At 46.0% G+C, this 20,756-nt stretch overlaps 1 protein-coding gene across 1 annotated transcript; it reads right to left on the bottom strand.

Moving 5' to 3' along the window:
- Positions 1 to 9,758: 9,758 nt before the first annotated feature.
- Positions 9,759 to 20,249, bottom strand: trib3 (tribbles pseudokinase 3). The gene is made up of 4 exons (XM_068048622.1): positions 19,521 to 20,249; positions 15,927 to 16,223; positions 14,423 to 14,715; positions 9,759 to 12,222 (listed from the first exon to the last, which is right to left on the bottom strand). The coding sequence occupies exons 2-4, from the start codon at positions 16,215 to 16,217 to the stop codon at positions 11,766 to 11,768; spliced, it is 1,041 nt and encodes a 346-aa protein (XP_067904723.1). The 5' UTR covers positions 16,218 to 16,223; positions 19,521 to 20,249; the 3' UTR covers positions 9,759 to 11,765.
- Between the last annotated feature and the right edge of the window lie 507 nt (positions 20,250 to 20,756).

Consider the following 20,756-nt stretch of genomic DNA (forward strand, 5'->3'; position numbering starts at 1 on the left):
ATACCTAGCACAAAGGATAATGGTTGTGGTTGTTAGAGGCCAATCATCTTAGACCCAGGGCATTGCTGTAGGAGTTTCTCAGGGTAGTGTCCTAGGCCCAACCATCTTCGGCTGTTTCATCAATAACGTTCCCTCCATCATAAGGTCAGAAGTGGGGACATTTGCTGCTGATTATACGATGTTCAGCACCATTCACAACTCCTCAGATACTGGTGCAGTCCGTGTAGAAATGCAGCAAGACCTGGACAACATTCAGGCTTGGGCTGATAAGTGGCAAGTAACATTCGCGCCGCTCAAGTGCCAGGCAAAGACCTTCTCCAACAAAAGAGAATCTAACCATCTCCCCTTGACATTTAATGGCATTACCATTGCTGAATCCCCCACTGGCAACATCCTGGAGGGTTACCATTGACCAGAAACTGAACTGGACCAGCCATATAATGCTGTGACTACAAGAGCAGGTCAGATGCTGGGAATCCTGCGGCGAGTAACCCACCCCTTGACTCCCCAAAGCCTGTCCACCATCTACAAGACAAGTCAGGAGTATGATGGAATACTCTCCAACTTGACTGAGTGCGGCTCCAACACTCAGGAAGCTCGACACCATCCGGGAGAAAGCAGCCTGCTTGATAGGCACCCCATCCACCACCTTAAATATTCACTCCCTCCACCACTGACTCACAGTGGCAGCAGTGTGTACCGTATACCAGATGCACTGCAGCAACTCACCATGCCTCTTTCAACAGCACCTTTCAAACCCACAACCTCTTCCACCTAGAAGGACAAGGGCAGCAGACACATGGGAACACCACCATCTGCAAGTTCACTTCCAAGCCACGCACCATCCTAACTTGGAAATACAACACTGTTCCTTCACTATCGCTGGGTCAATATCCTGGAACACCCTCCCTAACAGCACTATGGGTGTGCCCACACCAGATGGACTGCAGCAGTTGAAGGCAGCTCACCACCACCTTCTCGAGCAATTGGGGATGGGCAACCAATGCTGGCCTTGCCAGCGATGCCCACATCCCTTGAAATGAATAAACATAGTCTACTGGGCTTCGTCATTGTTAAGCATGATGTTTATGGAGCTTCTCTGACTCATTTATTAATGGGGTATAATAAGTTTAAAGCAATTTAAGCAACCTAACTTCATCTGACTTATTGATGCATTGAAAGGCTGTGACCTTCCTCTGCTGCAGTTTGTACTTGTGTAGAAATGCTACATATTTAAGCAGCTACAGTGGAGACAGCTGATGGTAACCAGTTCCTCACCTTGCACATGGCCGTTTTCGGCAGTGCCCTGGTTATGGGGTATACAACTCTGGTACACAAATCTTTAGTTATCTTATTAACTACAAAAGGCAAAACTCTGAAACGCAATTCCTAATTATAAAGCCTCTAACTAGTATAGGGACCTTAGTTATAAAATGTTGAACTCAATACTATAAAATATGCATGTTTGGTACTTGAATCCTAGTTAGAAAATGTACAACTCTTGAGTCAAATATTGAAATTATGACACTGAAATAGGCCATTTGGCCCAACCAGTCCAAATTGTTTTTTTTAACCCTTCACACATGTAAATTGTATCACATTTATCCACCCTGTTCCTGTAACTCTTCATCTCCCATTTTTGTTCATTTATCCAATCTAATCTTGGATGTTGACATAGTTTCTGCCTCTATCACTGATCCTGGAAGTGAATTCCACAGATTCACAACTCTCTGTATACAGAAGTGTCCCTTGCCCTCCGTTCCAAGTCTTTGGCATTTAATCTTGTTTCTATGACCCTCACCTACTGGAAATACCTTTTTTCTATCAATCCTGTCTCATAATTGATTTTAAACACTTCTACCATATCACCCCATAATCCACTTTGCTATTCTTGCCCTAATTCCAGGCTCAGTTTTCTGTAATAATTCCCCATGTGGTGCCTTGTCCAAGGCTTTCCTAACTACATTCACTGCATTTCTTCCATCTATGTCTGTTACCTCCTCAAAGAACTGAGTACCACTGGCCTGTAATTATCAGGATTTTAAAAATGTGCTTGAATTGTGGCTGTAAAATGTAATACTTTGTTCTAAAATATTATAGCAGGTTTGGCAGCATCTGTGGAGAGAGAAAAACAGTTAACATTTCAGGTCTGTTACCTTTCATCGGTTCTGATGAAAAGTAACAGACCTGAAACATTAACTTTCCACTCCCCACTCACCACCCCCCCCCCCCCCCCCCCCACTCCCCTCACAAAAAGAAAAGTTTTTTTCCCCCTAAATTGTCTACTTTTACAGTTTGCTTCAACTCATTTTTTAAGGAACATTTTCTAGACCTTGCTCTGTCATCTTATTCCGCAAACCAATTCTCTGAGCTCCGCGTTAGCATGAAAAATAAATATGTTTGTTACTGCTGTTAATGTTACTTTCCCTAATTAGACACCCTATCTGCCTGTGAACGCTTTGCACAAAAATAGAATGCAGGGTGATGACTTACTAAGCAATTTGGTGAATACTCCGTGAGCAGTGCCGTTTTGGAACAAATCAGTTCTGATGAAAGGTCACAGACCTGAAACATTAACTCTGTTTCTCTCTCCACAGATGCTGCCAGACCTGCTGAATATTTCCAGCATTTTCTGTTTGAATTTCAGGTTTTCAGCATCTGCAGTATTTTGCTTTTGTATAATATATATAATTCTGCTACAAGGAATCCCAGTTATAAAAGCTGCAGTGTTGGCAATCGATCACGAGCCATTCTTCCTGGCAACTATCTGATGCAGGACCAGATCATTCTGAACCTTGGTGTCATATATAACTCTGAGATGAGCTTCTGACCACATGTCTGCGCTATCACCAAGACTGCCTATTTCCACCTCTGTAACATCGTCCGACTCCACCCCTGCCTCAACTCATCTGTTGTTGAAACCCTCATCCATGCCAGCTTTACCTCTATACTTATTCCAATGCTCTCCTGGGCGGCTTCCCATCATCCACCCTCCATAAACTTGAGCTTATCCAAAACGCTGCTGCCCATGTCCTTGCTCACAACAAGACCCATTTACCCATCACCCTTGTGATCGCTGACCTATATCAGATCCTGATCCAGTGACCCCTTAACTTTTAGCATTCTCATCCTTGTTTTCAAATTCCTCCATGGCCTCTTCCCTCCCTATATCGGTAGCCTCATGCCCCACTGTGTCCTCTATTTTAATTGGTCCATCATTGCCTAGGCCCTAAGCTCTGGAATACCCTCCCTAAATCCCTCCAGCTCTTTCTCCTTTAAGACACTCCTTACATCCTGCCTTTTTGACCAACCTTTTGGTCACCTTGCTTAATATTTTCTTATGTGGCTCAGGTGTCAAATTTTGTTTGTTAACGCAGCTGTGAAGTGCCTTGGGACTTTTTACTAAATTAAAGATGCTATATAATTTCAAGTTGTGGTGTCATCCCTGTACTTGGTTGGGTGAGAGGAATGAAGCTGACATAAAATGTAGAGTTGTTGGGTCTATGCAAAAACCAGAATGGCAGGACAGGTTCATAGATAATGGCATCAATAAGGCAGTGGGCATAAGCTGACCAGAGTTTGCTGTTGTGGTTTAATATTGTTTAAATCTGCTCTGCTAAATCACAGCCAGCTGTCCATTCTCTGAGCAGTTCTGTGGTTAATGACTTAACCACAAGTGCACTGTAGTTGAGCTATCTCTGGCACAATCATGCTGTCCGTGAGATGGATCCATTGGCTTACTCTGCTTTCCTAATTCAGTTTTTCCCTTAAAAGTCAAAGTGACTCCTGACAGCACAGCCCAGCGCAGATGTCATCAGAGTGCTCCCAGCTTCGCACATGTGCAAAACGGATCCTTGCTATCTGTATGGTGTTGCACAGCCTACCATCAACACCCGGCTTGCCAGGATTAGCTGGCGCATATTCGCGGAAACGTCATCACATACTGCAACGTCTGCTGGCTGCTTGCTCCACGTCTCACCACTTCTCCCCCTCGGCTGCTCATTCCCCGCTTCACGCCCACCCCCCCCCCCCCCCCCCCACAAATCTGCCTATAGTCAGTTGCTCCCAGCCTTGCCACTTCTTCCCTCTCCACTGCTCGCGCCCCGCTTCACCCGCCACCCCCCCTCCCCTCCCCATCTGCCTGTAGGCCAGTCGCTCCTTGCCTTGCCACTTCTTCCCCCTCTGCCGCTCGCTCCCTGCTTCACCCGCCCATCTACCTGTGGGCCACTCGCTCCTGGCCTCGCCACTTCCTCTGCCTCTGCTTCCTCGCTCCCTCCTGCTTCTGGTCCCTGCTCCCTCCTGCGAGCGCCGCGTTTCTTTCCCGCACAGAGGAAGTGGGGGTGAGAGACAGTGACAAGAAAAGCAGGAGAGGGGAGGAAGACTGCTAGCAGGACGGAGCGGGGAGCAGAGGCAGAGCAGAGGGGATGAAGCAGCGAGGTTGGGAGCGAGTAGCCCTTAGGTGGGGGGCGAGTGGCCAAGGTGGGGGGGGGGGGGGGGTGGCAAGGCATGGAGCAAGCGGAGAGCAGATGGGCGTGGGAGGCAGCGATGAAGAGAAGCACGATGACAGGAGGGAGTGGGGTACTGGTGTGGCTGGGATGGAGGCAGCATTCACAACCACTGTGTGCATTTGGATTTCATTTGTTTTTGTGATAAATTGAGCAGCGCCATCTTTACCACTGGTAGCTGCCAAAAACATTGCAGACAATGACATTTCAGTGCAGGAGGCTACATTTGCGAATACAGCACCACCTAGTGATTGCGTTGTCAGCAAACGCAGCCCTTAAAAATGGTGTCTTGAATGGTCACAGGTCCGATGCTATTAACTAATTAAGCTGGGGCAGCAGTTGCACTGTGCAAATAATTTCAATTTCCCACTCCTGATTACCCTCCCTACTGAGTGTAGACATTGGATAAGAACGGGATTGGGCTTGCTTTTGATGCCTGCTGTAGTTTAATAGGTCAGTGACCGTCACTGTTGAGGCTTAAGTGAACAATAAATACCAGGGCACGTGGGGAGGCGGTGGGTTGACCTCGAACTTTTAAAACCTTCACCTCGTGAAGAAGCAGAAAGGAGGGAAAAAATAGGCAAAAGAAAATACGAACAAAAGTGGCAAAGTGAGCGAAGGAAAGTGTTTAAAATTTTAATTTCTGTGTGATGCTAATTTTGCTGTAATAAATCCTGACATCTGAGTTGCGTTCAACCACCAGGTGGTGGTATTGCAGTACATCACTGCGCCATTGCTTGCCACGGATTTTGCACCATAACTTGCTTTAATTGTACCGTGAGGGCAATGGGGCATCTGGGACCTGAGTGAACGACAGTCTGTCACATTAACCCATGAGATTTGGGGATCAAGAAAGAAACAGAGGAACGACAGAGAAGGAAAGCAAGATTAGATTGAGAGAGGGAAAAAGACAGGAAAAGTAAGAAAAAAAATTATAGATTATTAAAATCTCTCGACACCAATTGACTGCATGCAAGAATGAGTTTGGACTCTAACTTATTTCCAATCTGAGCGGGAAAGGTTGATGGGCATTGCAATAACAATTAGCACGTCAGTATAAAGGTACTTAAGCTCTTAATTACCAGATTTAACTTTCTGCAGTGAGTTTGATGGGGAATTAATGTGCAAATCCAGTGAGTTCCTAAAAATAGCAAGGAGGCTAAGAGCATGACGCCGTTTATGCGAAGACAAAGAGCTGGCAGAGGCTCAGTGGGACCAATTGCCGCCTCCTGTGCTTTAAGATGCTGTGATTTTCTAAAGGGTTTGCATGGTATATAGCATCTTTAACATAGTAAAACATCTCAAGGCACTTCACTGGGATATTATCAAACAAAATCTTATGTTGAGCCACATGAGATATTAGGACAGGTGACCAAAAGCATAGTCAAAGAGGTAAGTAAGAAGGTAGGAAGACAATCAGCAACAGATAGGATGCTCGAGCAAGTAGGTTATATTGTCCCCCATTCTGCCTTCTCTTGCTCAGGGATATGTGCCAAACACTTCTTTTTATTCATTCATGGGGCGTTGCTGGCTAATTGCGCTTGAGAAGTTGGTGGTGAGCTGCCTTCGTGAACCGCTGCAGTCCTTGGGCTGTCGGTACACCCACAGTGCTGTTAGGAAGGGAGTTCCAGGATTTTGCCTCAGCAACAGCGAAGGAATGGCAATATAGTTCCAAGTCAGGATGGTGTGTGGCTTGAAGGGGAACTTGCAGGTGTTTTTTTTTTCTTTATACTTTATTCATAAAAATCTGTAAAACAATACATTATAAAATTCATAGTGGCGCAGTGGTTAGCACCGCAGCCTCACAGCTCTAGCGACCTGGGTTCAGTTCTGGGTGCTGCCTGTGCAGATTTGGCAAGTTCTCCCTGTGACTGCGTGGGTTTCCGCCAGGTGCTCCGGTTTCCTCCCACAGCCAAAGACTTGTAGGTTGCTAGGTAAATTGGCCATTGTAAAATTGCCCCTAGTGTAGGTAGGTGGTAGGGAATATGGGATTAATGTAGGATTGTATTAATGGGTGGTTATTGGTTGGCACAGACTCGGTGGGCTGAAGGGCCTGTTTCAGTGCTGTATCTCTCTCTCTCTAAAACAGTTCAAAACAGCACCAAGTTGACAGTCCAAAAAGTGCAAAGGAAATCAGTTTTCTTCAATACAGGAGAGAGTTGTCTCACAACCCTTCCATTCCATTTTACATGCCATGTACATTTTACAGCAAACCCATATCTGGTGAATACAGCCCGAGGGGTTTCCCATGGGTCCAGCCCCTCAGTTCCGCCCCTCAGTTCACTTTGGTGGGAGGACCTTACACAGTGGTCTTTCCCCATTGAGCCTTTGTAGTGGCTGCCCCAAGCTTTAGTGCGCCCTCAGCACTTGGTCCTGGACCTTGGAATGTGTCAGTCGTGCCACCACTTGCAGGTGGTGGTGTTCCCGTGATTCTGCTCCCCTTGTCCTTCTAGGCACTCCATTTGGAGTACTGTTCTGTTTTGGCGAATGAATTGGGCTTGAATGGTGGGACAAACTCAAGGGACTGAATGGCCTACTCCTGTTCATTTTGAGAGATTTGGAAAGGTGTCTTTTAACCCTGTAATAAAGCCTTTATGCAAATGAAGCTGACTTGTTGGCCGGAATTTAACATTGGGTGGGAGGCCCCGCCCAGCGGCCGAAAAGTTGGGAACGGGCCTGCCTCCACCGGGCCTGCGGAGCCAGACCGGATTTTTCGCTCCCCAGGCCCTTAGTTGGTCTTGGGCAGGAGTTCCACCTCCTTGAGGCAGTATTGTGCGGTGGAGGCAGTCGGGGGCGGCGCTCCGTGGGGTACAGGGTGCCCGATCAGGAGGGCTCCCCCCAGCCCGCAAGAAGGTCGCCAGGTTTTACCTGGCAGTATTGTTGGGGGCTTTGCCGCTACTCTTGGTGGGTAAAATACCCGCGGCGGTGTGAGGAGGCCCTTAAGTGGCAGTTAATTGGCCACTTAAGGGCCTTGATTGACTTGGGGAGGGCGGACCGTTTCTCGCTGCCATCGCCCCATGTAAAATTGCAGCGGGGCTTGAGGGGGTCAGGAACGGCCCCCCCAACCACCTCCCACTCATCTTCACACCCACCCACCACCAGCCCACTGGTTGGGGAACCGTAAAATTCCGGCCGTTAGGTAAGCCCTTTATCTCTTGCAAATGGTTTATTTAAAATCCTTTTTGATGTCCGTTGGAGATTGTGTCACAGACTTGCGTTCTTAGAGACTAAGGGGTGTCACAAAGCACCAATGTTTCAGGGCAGGGGGAGAAATCAGACTGGAGGGATTCAAAAAGGAAGTTTCAGGTTGGATGTCCACCAGTCCGGGAGGAAATACCACACTCAAGGACTTCTGCAGGAAGGGTGTTGGAGATGAGACCATGGGAGCCACAGCATACCAGTGGTGGTCACCTTGACCCACGTTTGCAGTTAAAATCAGCAGATCCTGTATTTTAGGGAGTCACCCAGTCAAACACCAAAGCTTCCTGGAGTCGGGAAAGTTTGAATCTCCTGATTTTAATACTTGTCAACTGCACCAGATACGATTGCTCACATGCATCTTCTGTTCTATCATTATCAGTCTTGGGGGTGGTAGGGTGTGGTGGATCTTTGAGTGCGATAATGTAAAGCTAATCGGCAGCATGTGTTTACATCTCTCCCGTTGACAGCAATAGAAATACAAAACTGGGAGAGATGTAAGACGTGCTGTCAACTCACTGTCACCCTTTCCAATATTCAGTCTTTGGATGTGGGCATTGCTGGCAAGGCCAGCATTTATTGCCAATCCGTAATTTCCCTTGAGAAGGTGGTGGTGAGCTGCCTTCTTGAACTGCTGCAGTCTGTGTGATGTAGGTACACCCACAGTGCTGTTAGGGAGGAAGTTGCAGGACTTTGACCCGACGATAGTGAAGGAATGACAGTCAAGTTCCAAGTCAGTATGGTGTGTGGCTTGGAGGGGAACTTCCAGGTGGTGGTGTTCCCAAGTGTGCTGCCCTTATTAGAGGCGGTAGAGGTTCACAGGTTTGGAAGATGTTGTTGAAGGAGAATTGACAAGTTGCTACAGTTCATCTTGTAGATGATACACATTCGCTGGTGGTGGATGGGGTGCCAATCAAGTGGGCTGCTTTGTCCTGGATGGTGTGCAGCTTCTTGAGTGTTGTTGGAGCTGCACCCAACCAGGCAAGTGGAGAGTTTCCCATCACACTCCTAACTTGTGCCTTGTAGATGGTGGAACAGCTTTGGGGAGTCAGCTGGTGAGCTACTCACTGTAGAATTTCCAGCCTCTGACCTGCTACTGTAACCACAGTATTTATGTGGCTGCTTCAGTTAAGTTTTGGTCAATAGTGAGCCCCAGTATGTTGATAGTGGGGTTTCAGTGATGGTAATGCCATTGAATATCAAGGGGAGGCAGTTATACTCTCTCTTGGAGATGGTCTTTGCTAGGCACTTGTGGGGCACAAATGTTACTTGCCACTTATCAGCTCCAGCCTGAATGTCGTCCACGCCTTGTTGAATGTGAGCACGGACTCCTTTCATTGGGAATTGTGAATCATACTGAACAGTGCACTCATCAGCAAACATTCCCACTTCTGACTTTATGATGGAAGGTCATTGGTGAAGCAGCTGAAGATGGTTGGGCCTCGGACACTACCTTGAGGAGCTCCTACAGTGATATCCTGGGGCTAAGAGGAATGGTCTCCAACAACCACAACCATCTTCCTTTTTCTTAGCTGTAACTCTTAAGCACTGGAGAGCTCCCCCCTCCCCCATATTAACTTCAATTTTACTAGGCTTCCATGAAGCTTCACTCAGTCAAATGCTGCCATTATGTCAAGGGCAGTTACTCTCACCTCAGGAATTCAGCTCTTTAGTCCATGTGCGGACCCAGACTATAATGAGTTCTAGAGGCGAGTGGCCCTGGCGGAAGTCAAAATGAGCATCGGTGAATCGGTTATTGGTAAGTGCCACTTGATAACACTGTCGCTGACACCTTCCATCACTGCGTTAATGACTGAGTGTGGACTGATGGAGCGTTAATTGGCTGGATTGGATTTGTACTGCTCTGAAGACCGGGCATACCTCAGCAATTTTCCACTTCCCATTTTAACTTGCGGAATTTCAAAGATCTATCTGTTGGTGTTGTGTGCCTTGTTTGACTTTTTAAAAAAATGATATAGCATTCACTTATTACATGACCAAGCACTGCAATAATGTGAAATAGGAGTTGTGTGATTCAAAAATTAACACTAAACAAAAAATACAATTGCTTTTAATTGAAATTGACAAATATACAATCAATACATACATGCAATAACTCAAATGTAGTGTTCGTGCTGCTGCATGGGTTATCAAACATATTTACATCAACTTGTCATTCAGTATCTTAGATACAGTCCTGTACAATCCTGTACAAAAGCACAAGAGAACTAGCACCTGCCGAAGAGACAAAGAACTTTACTTTCGTGGATTTTAGCCGCGTTACGGTACAGAGTTAGTGGGGAATAGGATTCGCTAACAGATACTAAAGGCACAGTAACTGATGGGCTATTGAATTGGCATGTTAGCTGCGGTAAGTCATTACTGGCGGAATCATTAGCCGCAGATCCTGGCAAAGCATCAACGCAACAAGAATTGCCCACCTTTTATTTGGAAACATAGAAGTAATGCATTGATCCCTTGGAGAAAGGTTGGTCTTGCGTTTAGCAGAGCATAGGACACGTTTGACTAAAGAGAGGCCACACAAGGCACCAACTGTGTGGTCTCACTGCTTCCACATAAGAGACAGACATGTGCCATCCAGACGTGGCCCCTATGTTGTCCACGTGTACAAGGGGCATGTGGACAGCACACCATCCCTCCCCCCCCTGCTATTTTAAATGGTTTTAGATCACCAAGGGGATGCAGTCTAACACTGTCAGGCAAAAACATGCACTGAGTTTTTGGACAAAATATATACATTGTATTTAACTGTTGAGTTTGAATCCAGTCCTTTCAGTGCCAAGTATCAGGCTATCCCATGCTACAAGTCAATCAGGAACCATGAAATCCATTTGTTCCACAGTCTGTAAACACTGAAGAGGCATTAAATGTAATCAAGTATCAAGAGGTGCACATCAGCTTCTTGGAACAGCAATCTCTTGTTAAGAGAAAGCTGTCACACTGCACAGCCTGAATTTACACTGTATTAGTCAGTTCTAGATCAGTACTCTCCCAGGGTTTGGGGGAGGGTGGGGGGGTGGGGGGGAGAGAGTGAAAGGAAGTAGGTGATAAGGAAAGATACAGTTCAGACCAGACTCTGCGTTGCTGACCTTTATGCATTCCTCAAAAGCACCATTAAGAAAAGAAACAATCCTTCAGTTTTGTACAATGGGGCTAGGCTAGGAGCTTTTGGTTTAAGTAGCAGAATCCACCAAATTCTAGTGTTCCTACAGATTTAGGTGAAGATGAGAGAGTTATTGTACAGAGGCAATATTGGATGAGCTGCACTACCCAATTTAGAGCAAATCACCACAAAATTCTTGTCAAGTACATTACTTTTTCTCTCACCCCCCACCGTCAAAAGGCAACATTATTAAGCCCTTTGGTCCCCAGATTTAAGGAAGAGTAAGTCATGGGCAAGGGGCCATAAAAATCAACCAGCTATCAGTACAGAATAATGATTACATCCCATCATAGGGCAGATAGCGGAAGAATCGATCAGGCGTCCGCAGATATAGTCAGGCATTGCTTCCCACGCCTCTTCCCTCACGATAGCTAATCTCCATCATAGTCTCTCAGTTTCGAGGTAATCCTGGTTTTGCTGTTATTGCTGTCAACAACCTCCAGCTACAAATAAGCCAACTAGAGGTTCTCTTCCATTCTCTATGGGGAAGAGTCTAGAGTGGACTTCCGAGAGGTTTGGAAGGCTGATTGTGGTGGGGGTAGGAGTCCCCAGACTGGGTTGACCATCCCACTGTCCAAAGACACACCATCACGTCACATCGCAAACACTGACTGACTGATGAGGAATACACCTCCCAACCGCCCCCCCCCCCCCCCCCCAAAACCATTAAAGCATGAGGTGCCATCTTCAGTCAGGAAACCCCAGACCCCTGGTTACTGGGCACAATCTGCCACCCCAATCTCGCAGGCTTTCACTTCAGACCACCTCAATGAGGAAGGATGCAGAAGTTTAAAGACACTGTCCAATTCACAGATAAGGCACACAACGTTAACCTTTACCTTTTCAAAATACATTTTTTTTGTAAATTGTAAAAATTCCTACAAATGGTCTGTGTCCTCTTTGTAACAATCTGGGACCAACTGGTCGGTTAATGGTCCTGAGCTGCAATTGAATGGTACATTGAAATTGGAGCTGAACCAGGGATGATCCAAGATTTCGTTGGCTGTTAATCTATCAGATGGGTTCCGCCGCAGGAGGCACCGGATAAGGCACTTGGCTTTGGGGGAAATGTTGTCCGGGACGGTGTAGAAACCTCGCCGGATCTTGCTGAAGAGGGCAGCGGGCTCTGTATCCTGGAAAGGGTAGCGTCCCACCAGCATGGTATAAAGGACCACTCCCAGGCTCCAGACATCTGCAGCTTTCCCCGAATACGACTGTTTGGTGTTAAGGATTTCTGGCCCCACGTAAGCAGGACAGCCATGCTTATCCATCAAGGAATCGTCCTCTCCCTTCAGGACACAGGCATCATCCAGATTTTCAAGCCTCAGTTTGTTTCTGAAAGACAAAAAGACACTATTTAGACGATGTGCTTTTAAACATTAGTTTAGACCTCTATAAAAAAAATAAAACCTTTTAAAAAGAACTCCATTTGAGCTACACAGTGATTTTTATAACTGAAGCATTAGGGCAGTGATATTTTTCAGTACTTACTTTTCTCTTGTTGCAAGCAAATTACCCTGTTTAAATTTTATTGAAAATTACAGAAAGGCATGTTAAAAGTTGCAATAATTGCCAGAATGCTTCTTAAAAGATCTATACACCTCAGAGAGCAGTGCTGCTGTGCAGGCTGCTCCTGTGACCTTGTACATAGATACAAGGTTAAATTTAAGAGAACAAGTGATACCTCTTTACTGAGAAGCTGTGGAATTCACTTCCAGAGTTATTGACTGAGGCAGAGTCAAGGTCAATATTTCAGATTAGACTGGATAGATGGATGAGGGAAGAAGATGACTAAATGTGAATCAGACAGTTTTCTGGTCTAGAAGGTAAACATCAATGTGAGCTGGCTGGGATGAATGGTCCGTTTCCTTTTAACTTTCCATCTGAAACAAATGATTTGCCCTGGCTGAGTGGGTAACATTCTCTTGCCCGTGAATCAGAAATTTCTGGGTTCAAGCCCTACCCGAGAGACTCGAGCACATCTAGGCTGGCACTGCCCGTGCAGTACTGAGGGAGCGCTGCACTGTCGGAGGTGCCATCTTTCAGATGAGACATTAAACCGAGGCCCCAACTGTCGTAGGTAGATGTAAAAGATCCCAAGGCATTATTCGAAGAACAGCAGGGGAGTTCTTCTCCAGTGTCCAGGACAACATTTATCCCTCAACCAGTGCCACGAAAACAAGTTGTTTATTTCATTGGTGTTTGTGGATCTTCCTGTGCACAAATTAACTGCTGCGTTTGCCTACTTAACAACAGTGACTGCACTTTAAAAATAATTCCTCAGCTGGGAGCATTTTCAGATGTTCAAGGCGAGTTCCAGTAATCAGTATTTTCTTTTGATATTGAACATGCGGTGGCAATGTAAAGATGTTAGACATTTCATTACAGTTCTGCGGCTATACTGCACTACTCACAAAGTGACTGAAGTAAGAAGTCCAATTACATTACATTTCAATGCTGACAACTTCAACTCAAAACTATCTGGCTGATCAACGTGTTTTCGAAAAATAAATTTTAATATAGATCCATCAGCTCAAGGTTGTGGGTGAAAACAAGATGTTCAACCAACAGCAAGTTTACTAACTTTAATGCCAACAACTTCTGGAACGATTTAATCAAAAGCAAATTAAAGGGGGTGGAGAATGTGGAGGAAAAAGAAGTGGTTCAGATTGCCACAATACACCAAAGCGGGTGATTGTGCGATGTGGCACTGCGAGAAGAGGGAGGGCACTGACAGGGAGTGCATCTTTGCAGAACTTACCCCGATTCTCAATCATGGGTCACTGACCCAAGATTTTCAACAGTCTTTCTGCTGGGAGCATCACATCACAGAATCACCCCTCAACACTGAGCGCTATCAGTAGATTCCGTTACACACAAGCTCATGAAGCAGTCTTTATCACTCCGTTCTTTTTGTGCAATTTTATTCTACTTTTGACCCCTTTCTGCTCGCTCGCTCACCCTCTCTCCATCTCCCCCCGCCTCTCTCCCTCTCCTCGATCCTTTGTGTCGTCCCTCCACTGAGGCAATAGGCCCACCAAGATGCCAGCTTGAGGTCTAGGCTGTTAATCAGTAGGAAAAAGGTCTCCACCCTAACTTGTCCGAGCTCAAAATAAAAAGACTTGAATTTATATAGTGCCGTACCCAACCTCGGAGCATCCCAAGGCACTTTACAGCCAATTAAGCACTATTCATTGGCTGATTGCCACATTTCCCTACATTACAACAGTGACTATCAAAATTGCGCACCTCAATATCCCAGAAACAGCAGTGAGATAAAAAGATCATTTTTTAAAAAAGTGGTATTGGTCAAGGGATGCATAGTGGCCGGGACACGAGGGAGAACTCCCCTCTGCTCACCTTCAAAAATAGTCCCATGGGATCTTTTACGTCCACCTTGGGTGCAAGTAGAGGTCTTAAGAGTTGAAAGGGCGCACACACACACACCCTCCCCCGCCACACCTGAAGCACAAAGTTTTGTTCAGCGATGTTTCTTACATGGTTCCGAGCCTGCTCCCCCACTCTCAAAACTCACCTCTCTCTGTTGGCAAAGACGAATTTCCTCAGCTTGAGGTCTCGGAGTACAATCCCGTGGTCGTGACAGTGTGCCACTGCCTGTGCCATCTGCCTGAAGAGGGTGGCAGCCTCTTCCTCACGGAGCCTCTTGCATGTCCGCACGTACGAGTGCATGTCGCCGTGGCCGCGCTGGAAAAGCACGTAGGCCTTGCGGTCTCCCGCAATCACTTCGGCCATCTGTCCCACGTGCGGGTGAGGCAGCAGGCGGGCATAGGGTGCAATCACCTCGCTATAGCGTTTCATCGCAAACACCTGCAACACACAGAGGAGGAAAGCCGGTGAAGACCACAGCAACAAGTTGCACTTAACATTCTCAAAGCTCTTTGCAGTAACATAAATCAGATAAAACTCTGACACCGAGCCGTGTCAGGAGATAACAGGACAGGTGACCAAAAGCTTGGTCAAACAGGTCAGTTTTAAAGGAGTGTCTTAAAGGGAGAGAGGTTTGGGGAGGGAATTATACAGCTTAGGGCCCAGGCAACTGAAGACAATGATGCTACCCCACTCATCTGTTCCTAAAAATAGGCTTTAGCACATGCACACCGTCTGCTCTATGTGATTAGGTTATATCCTGCTTCAAGCCAAAGTGGGAAAAACTACAGACTGACAAGTTACACAGAAAAAGCCAGGCAGGTAAATGACTATCCAGTTTCTTTTGGAAACAGTTTGCAAAACCCCTGGCATCAGCTCCTGAACTCGCTGCTTGGTGAGGTCATAGCCCCATGGTGCCAATACACACACACACACAAACAATTGTGGTTTTCACTGCCAGGTAAAGGAAGGAGACAAGGTAAGGGAGCAGAGGCTGGTTCCCATTCTCATGCGCTTCCCAGAGGTTCACATGAGAACACCAGAGAGATTGGAGAAGAATAATCTCTCTGTTCTCCCAGATGGAGAGATTTGGAAGTGGGTGACTGGAGAGGGAAAGCAGCAAGAGGAAAGTAAACTTGTGTGGGAAAGCTACATTTATTGAAAGGGGGAGAATTTAAAAAAAAGATATGAAAAGCCAAGTGGCAGCGCAGGATTTGTTTAATCTGTTACACCACAGGTCACAGGAAATGACCATTTACAAGAAATATTCGCATCAGTAATTAAGCTGTGGTTTGTAGTTGGAAGCTGTGCTGAAAGGTTGAGCTGGAGTCAACAGGCAGAAGTGAACACCTAGTGCAGAGACTTTCATGTCCTCTCCTGAAAACTCTCCCCTCGTATGGCCTGGGCCCTCCCCCCGAGGCCAATTTTCATCCACTCCTAATGTCTGGGGTCCTGAGGCCATTGTCCATCCCCCTTCCCCTCCATGGTCTGGGGTCCTGAGGCCATTGTCCATCCCCCTTCCCCTCCATGGTCTGGGGTCCTGAGGCCAGGAATGGAACCGGGTCCCTGTCTGCTCCACAGGACAGTGTGTAAAACATGGGTCAACTACCCAGTGAGCAACAGCCCCCTCCTGCTAACATTAATAATCGTACCTTGCAAATGTATTCCTGTTCCGTGTGGGTGTGGATGGCTCTGTAGCAATTATTCGCCTCTGTGGGATTGAGCAGGAGATAAGGTCCGATACGGGACACACTGTTGTCGTCATTGGAGGAGGAGGGTGTGGGGGACGGTGAGCCGAGGCACGGAGATAAGGCTGGTATGGAGAGCTGGCTCAAACGGGCCCGCTTACACTTGGGAAGGTCGGGGTCATCAGCATCATCGAAGTCTAACCTCTTCAGCCTGGTGGGGAGCGAGGGCAACGATCTCTGGGCGTTCACACTCATAAGGATCTGGGGGAAGAAAATGGACAGGCTTTACAAAATGGCTTCTTATATAAAATGGTCCGATAGTTACTTTCACAGGAACAGGAGGAGGCCATTCAGCCCTCCTGCCTGTGCTGCTATTTAATTAGATCATGACTGACCTATATCACAACTCCCATCTACCCACCTTGGTTCCATATACCTTAATACCCTTGACAATAAAAATCTATCAATCTTCAGTTATGGAATTTTCAAATGACCCTCCAGCTTCAACAGCTTTTTGGGGGCGAGAGTTCCAGATTTCCACAACCCTTTATGTGAAGAAGTGCTTCCTGACATCATCCCTGAACGGCCTGGCCCTAATTCCAAGATTATGCCTCCTTGTTTTGGACTCTCCCCAGCAGAGGAAATAGTTTCTCTCCGTCTACCCTATCAACTCCTCTGATCATCTCAAGCCTGTTCCACCATCAATGAGATCAGGGCTGATTTGTGACCTAACTCCATATACCTGTCTTTCCCCACATCTCTTAATACCTTTGCTTAAGAAAAATCTACCAATCTCAGATTTAAAATTAGCAATCGAACTAGCATCAATTGCCATTAGTAGAGAAGAGTTCCAAGCTTCTACCATCCTTTGTGTAGAAGTGTTTCCCAATTTCACTCCTGAAAAGCCTGGCTCTAAATTTTAGACTAGGCCCCCTAGTCCTAAACTCCCCAAATAGCAGAAATAATTTGTAACTACCCTATCACTTCTCCTTAATATCTTGTGAAACATGGATCAAATCACCCCATAACCTAAATTCTAGGCAATACATTCCTAGTTTGTGTAACAATCATCCAATCCTGACAGTTAATCGAAGAGCGAGCCCAACTCCACCCTGCATCACATTTCAACTTGTATTTTGTATCTTTTTAAATTAATATTTTATATACTTAAGGGAGTTCCCATGTAACCACCACCATTTTAGTTGATAAGGGTTGTGAAAGACAAAGACTGGAGAACAGCTGGAGCCTCCACAATTGTTAGGTTCACAATCACCTGGTTTGGAAATTGCAATTCTGCATCCCTTAAGGTGAGGGAGTGTGTGGAGTCTTAAGTCAAGAGGGCCCATTGTGAAATGAGCCTAAAATCTAGATTCTAGCAGGTATGGGTCCACGACACAAAACTAACCAGAGTACTGTTTAGATGCCATTGAATACGGTGTGTGGAGTGAAAATGCCACATTAATACAGTAGATGGTGCTGGGGTAAAGTGAAGGCATACGCTGTAACAGACTGATCAGGAGTGATGCTCACAACTCCAGAACTTCATCCAGTAACCACCCCCTCCATTGAAGGGACACCTCTTCAAACCCTACCAACACCACACACACAGGTCAAACTCTGCTCTTCCCCAATCCCACAAAAAAACAAACACACATACATCCATCCAGATTCACCGCTTCATCAACCCCCCTGTAGTACAAACCGGTAAACGCAACTCTGGCTCTCGGCAGCCTCATGAAACAGGCGGCAACGGATCAATCACATTCAGGATGAATCAAACAGTCAAGGTCAGGGAACAAATCACTGACCTGCCAATCAGATTGCCAGTGCTAGGAGCTCAAGTACACACCTCATCTTTGAATGGCACTGACTGTATCACTGTTTGTGCTTATGCACAGCACTTCCATTAATATTTAATAAGCTCAACACTATTCAGAGCATGGAAAAAGAAATTATTTCATTATCGCAGAAACATGTCACACACCTAATGGCAGTGACTTGTTTTTTCCTGCAAGATGAACTGTGAGCTGGAAAGGGGTTTAGACCGATGTCCTCCATGCCCTTAACCCTCCCTATCTCTGAAACCTGCTTGACCCCAAGACTCCACGAGATCTCTCGGCTCCTCCAATTCTGGCCTCGAGCATCCTGATTTTAATTGCTCCACTACGGGGGGCCATGCCTTCAGTTGCCTCGGCACTAACCTCTCTACCTCTCTCTGCTTCTTTAAGTCACTCCTTAAACTTCAACTGTGACCAAGCCTTTGGCCACCTGTCCAATATCTCCTTATATATCTCGGTGTCAAACATCTGTCTGATAATGCTCCTATGAGGGATGTTTTATTCCCAAAGAGGGTGGGAAAGGAAAACGGGCATGTAGGTAAAAGGAGGGGGCAGCTTGGTTTAAGGATCACACCAAGCCTGCACTGAAAACTCAAAGCTAGAGAAAACCCAGAATTTGGTTAGGTCAAAGGTATCGAGGGTGATGAAACCAAAGCGGGTAGATGGAGTGAAGATACAAATCAGTCATGATCTAATTGAATGGCCCAACAGGCTTGAGGGGCTGAATGGCCTCCTGTTCCTATGTTCTAAGGGAAGAATGGGTTTTCTCTGGTATTTCTCCACCCCTCCATCATTGCCTGTTAATCTACATGGGGCCACCTATATGTGAAAACTTGTGACCTGTAACTGAAATTAATGACATTGTGTCTTGAAAGTTTCAACTGATCCCCAGCGTCAACAGCTTTTTAGGGCACAGTGTTCCAGATTTCCACTACCCTTTGTGTGAAGAAGTGCTTCCTGACATCACCCTTGAACGGCCTGGCTCTAATTTTAAGGTTGTGTCCCCTTTGTTCTGGACACCCCCACCAGAGAAAATAGTTTCTCTCTCGCTACCTTACTTCAATCATCCTGAAACATCTCAAAAGTCTTGATTTCCGTTAAACTATTCTCAACCATCCCTGAACACATAGGAGGGTGGGTTGTGGCGGGGCAGTGATGAGTCTCCATATGGCTGGGGGCTGTGTTTCTGAAGAGCGCAGTGTAACGCACAGAAATTTCAGGTATCGTCGGAACTCTACATGAACACAGCGCTCAACTTCGCTCCGGAGGGAGGGGAGCCCCAGGACACGCAATAACTCAAAGAAAAAAAAAACACCCACAATTGAGTCAAATAAAACATCGAAGCGGCCGATTAAAAGCACACGCGAATATAAAATAGAATAGAATATAAAAGTTAACAAATGCTCATCCAGAACTCCAAAAAATGAAAACCGTTAGAGAAAGGAAGGAAAAAGTTTGTGACGTTAAAACTCTAGACAAAGGGCTACTTTTCTGTCATAAACTTTAAAACACAAACTCGGGGAGGGGGGGGGGGAGAGTTGTGTCAAGTATTTGTAAGTTTAATCACCACAATTTCTCAACACCCAAAAAAGTGGGGAGAGGAAAGTCGAACAAGACAAAGAAAATAGTAAACACCTCGATTATAAAAAAAAACACGGTTGAATCATAACCATTAAACTTATGAGTTTCACAACACTTTTTTAATTATGAAAAAACTTACCTAAGGTTTTGTTTCGTTACAAAAGGGTGGGGGGGGGGGGGAATTCACCCGAGTGGTTTCGATTAGAAATTCCCAGCAACAAAGGAATCTCCAAGGATCTGAGACGTTTCCGTTCTCTTTCAGGAAGGTTAACGATCGCGGGCTCGGCAGATATTGATGTCGCTTTCTTTCCTTCCTTCTCTCCGTTAACAGCTCAGAATTCCCCACGTGTGGTTTCTTAGGAGCCCCGAAAGTGACCTGAAACCGAACGCTGGCTACAATCGGATCTTAGCAACAAAGCGCCTTATCTCCCATCATCCGCCAACGTTGTGATCTATAATATAAAGTTCCAGGTGCTTTTCAGAGAGGTGGGGAAAAAATAATTACTTGTAATTCCTCGAAAAATAACTTATTTACAAAATTCGAACCCTTGTAACCCAGAATCATTAAACTCTCGAACTAAGCGTATTCAGCAGTATCTTTCTCCAGCTCTCTCCCATAGAGTTTGAGGCTGATGAAATGTTTCTCTCTCTCTCTTTGCTGCTTTCCCTGGTTTTAGAGGCTGAGATCTCGGTGAGGTCCTTTCTGTGTGAGTGAGTGTCTCTCTGTCCAGCGAGCAGACAGGAGTATGATGTGACTCTGCTGTAATCCTGCTGAATTATTACACCGCTTTACGCTTTCACTCTCACTCTGAGCTGGCTGTCGATGACTGGGCTGCCTATTGCAACATCCTCCCTCTTCTCGATGCAACACAGAACTATTGGCGAGAGAACATAAGGGAAAAATAGCACCTTGTTTCAGAGACAGGTTCAACCAGATACCAGGAGGTGGGCGGGCAGGCCAGATATTATTAGGAGACTCGTCCCATACACAAGGCTCACCAAATCAAACGTACAGTCTCAACAAACCCATTCCCCAGCCCATTCGCATTGATATTATTGATTGTGCCCTGCAAATAACTTGCATTTATATAAACCTTTAAATGTAATAAAACGGCCCAAGGCACTTCACAGGAAGATTATAAAAGAAAATTTGTCACTGAGTCAAATAAGGAAATATTAGGGCAGATGACCAAAAGCTTGTATTATGAAAAGTGTCTTAAAGGTGGAGAGAGAGGTGGAGAGATTTAGGCACGGAATTCCAGAGCTTAAGACCCAGGCAGCTGAAGGCAAGGCCGCCAGTGGTGGAACAATTAAAATTAGGGATGCTCCAGAGGCCAGAATTCGAGGAATGCAGAGTTTTTTTTATTTGTTCATG

The sequence above is a fragment of the Heterodontus francisci genome, chromosome 16 (genome assembly GCF_036365525.1).
Source record: "Heterodontus francisci isolate sHetFra1 chromosome 16, sHetFra1.hap1, whole genome shotgun sequence".
NCBI lineage: Eukaryota > Metazoa > Chordata > Chondrichthyes > Heterodontiformes > Heterodontidae > Heterodontus > Heterodontus francisci.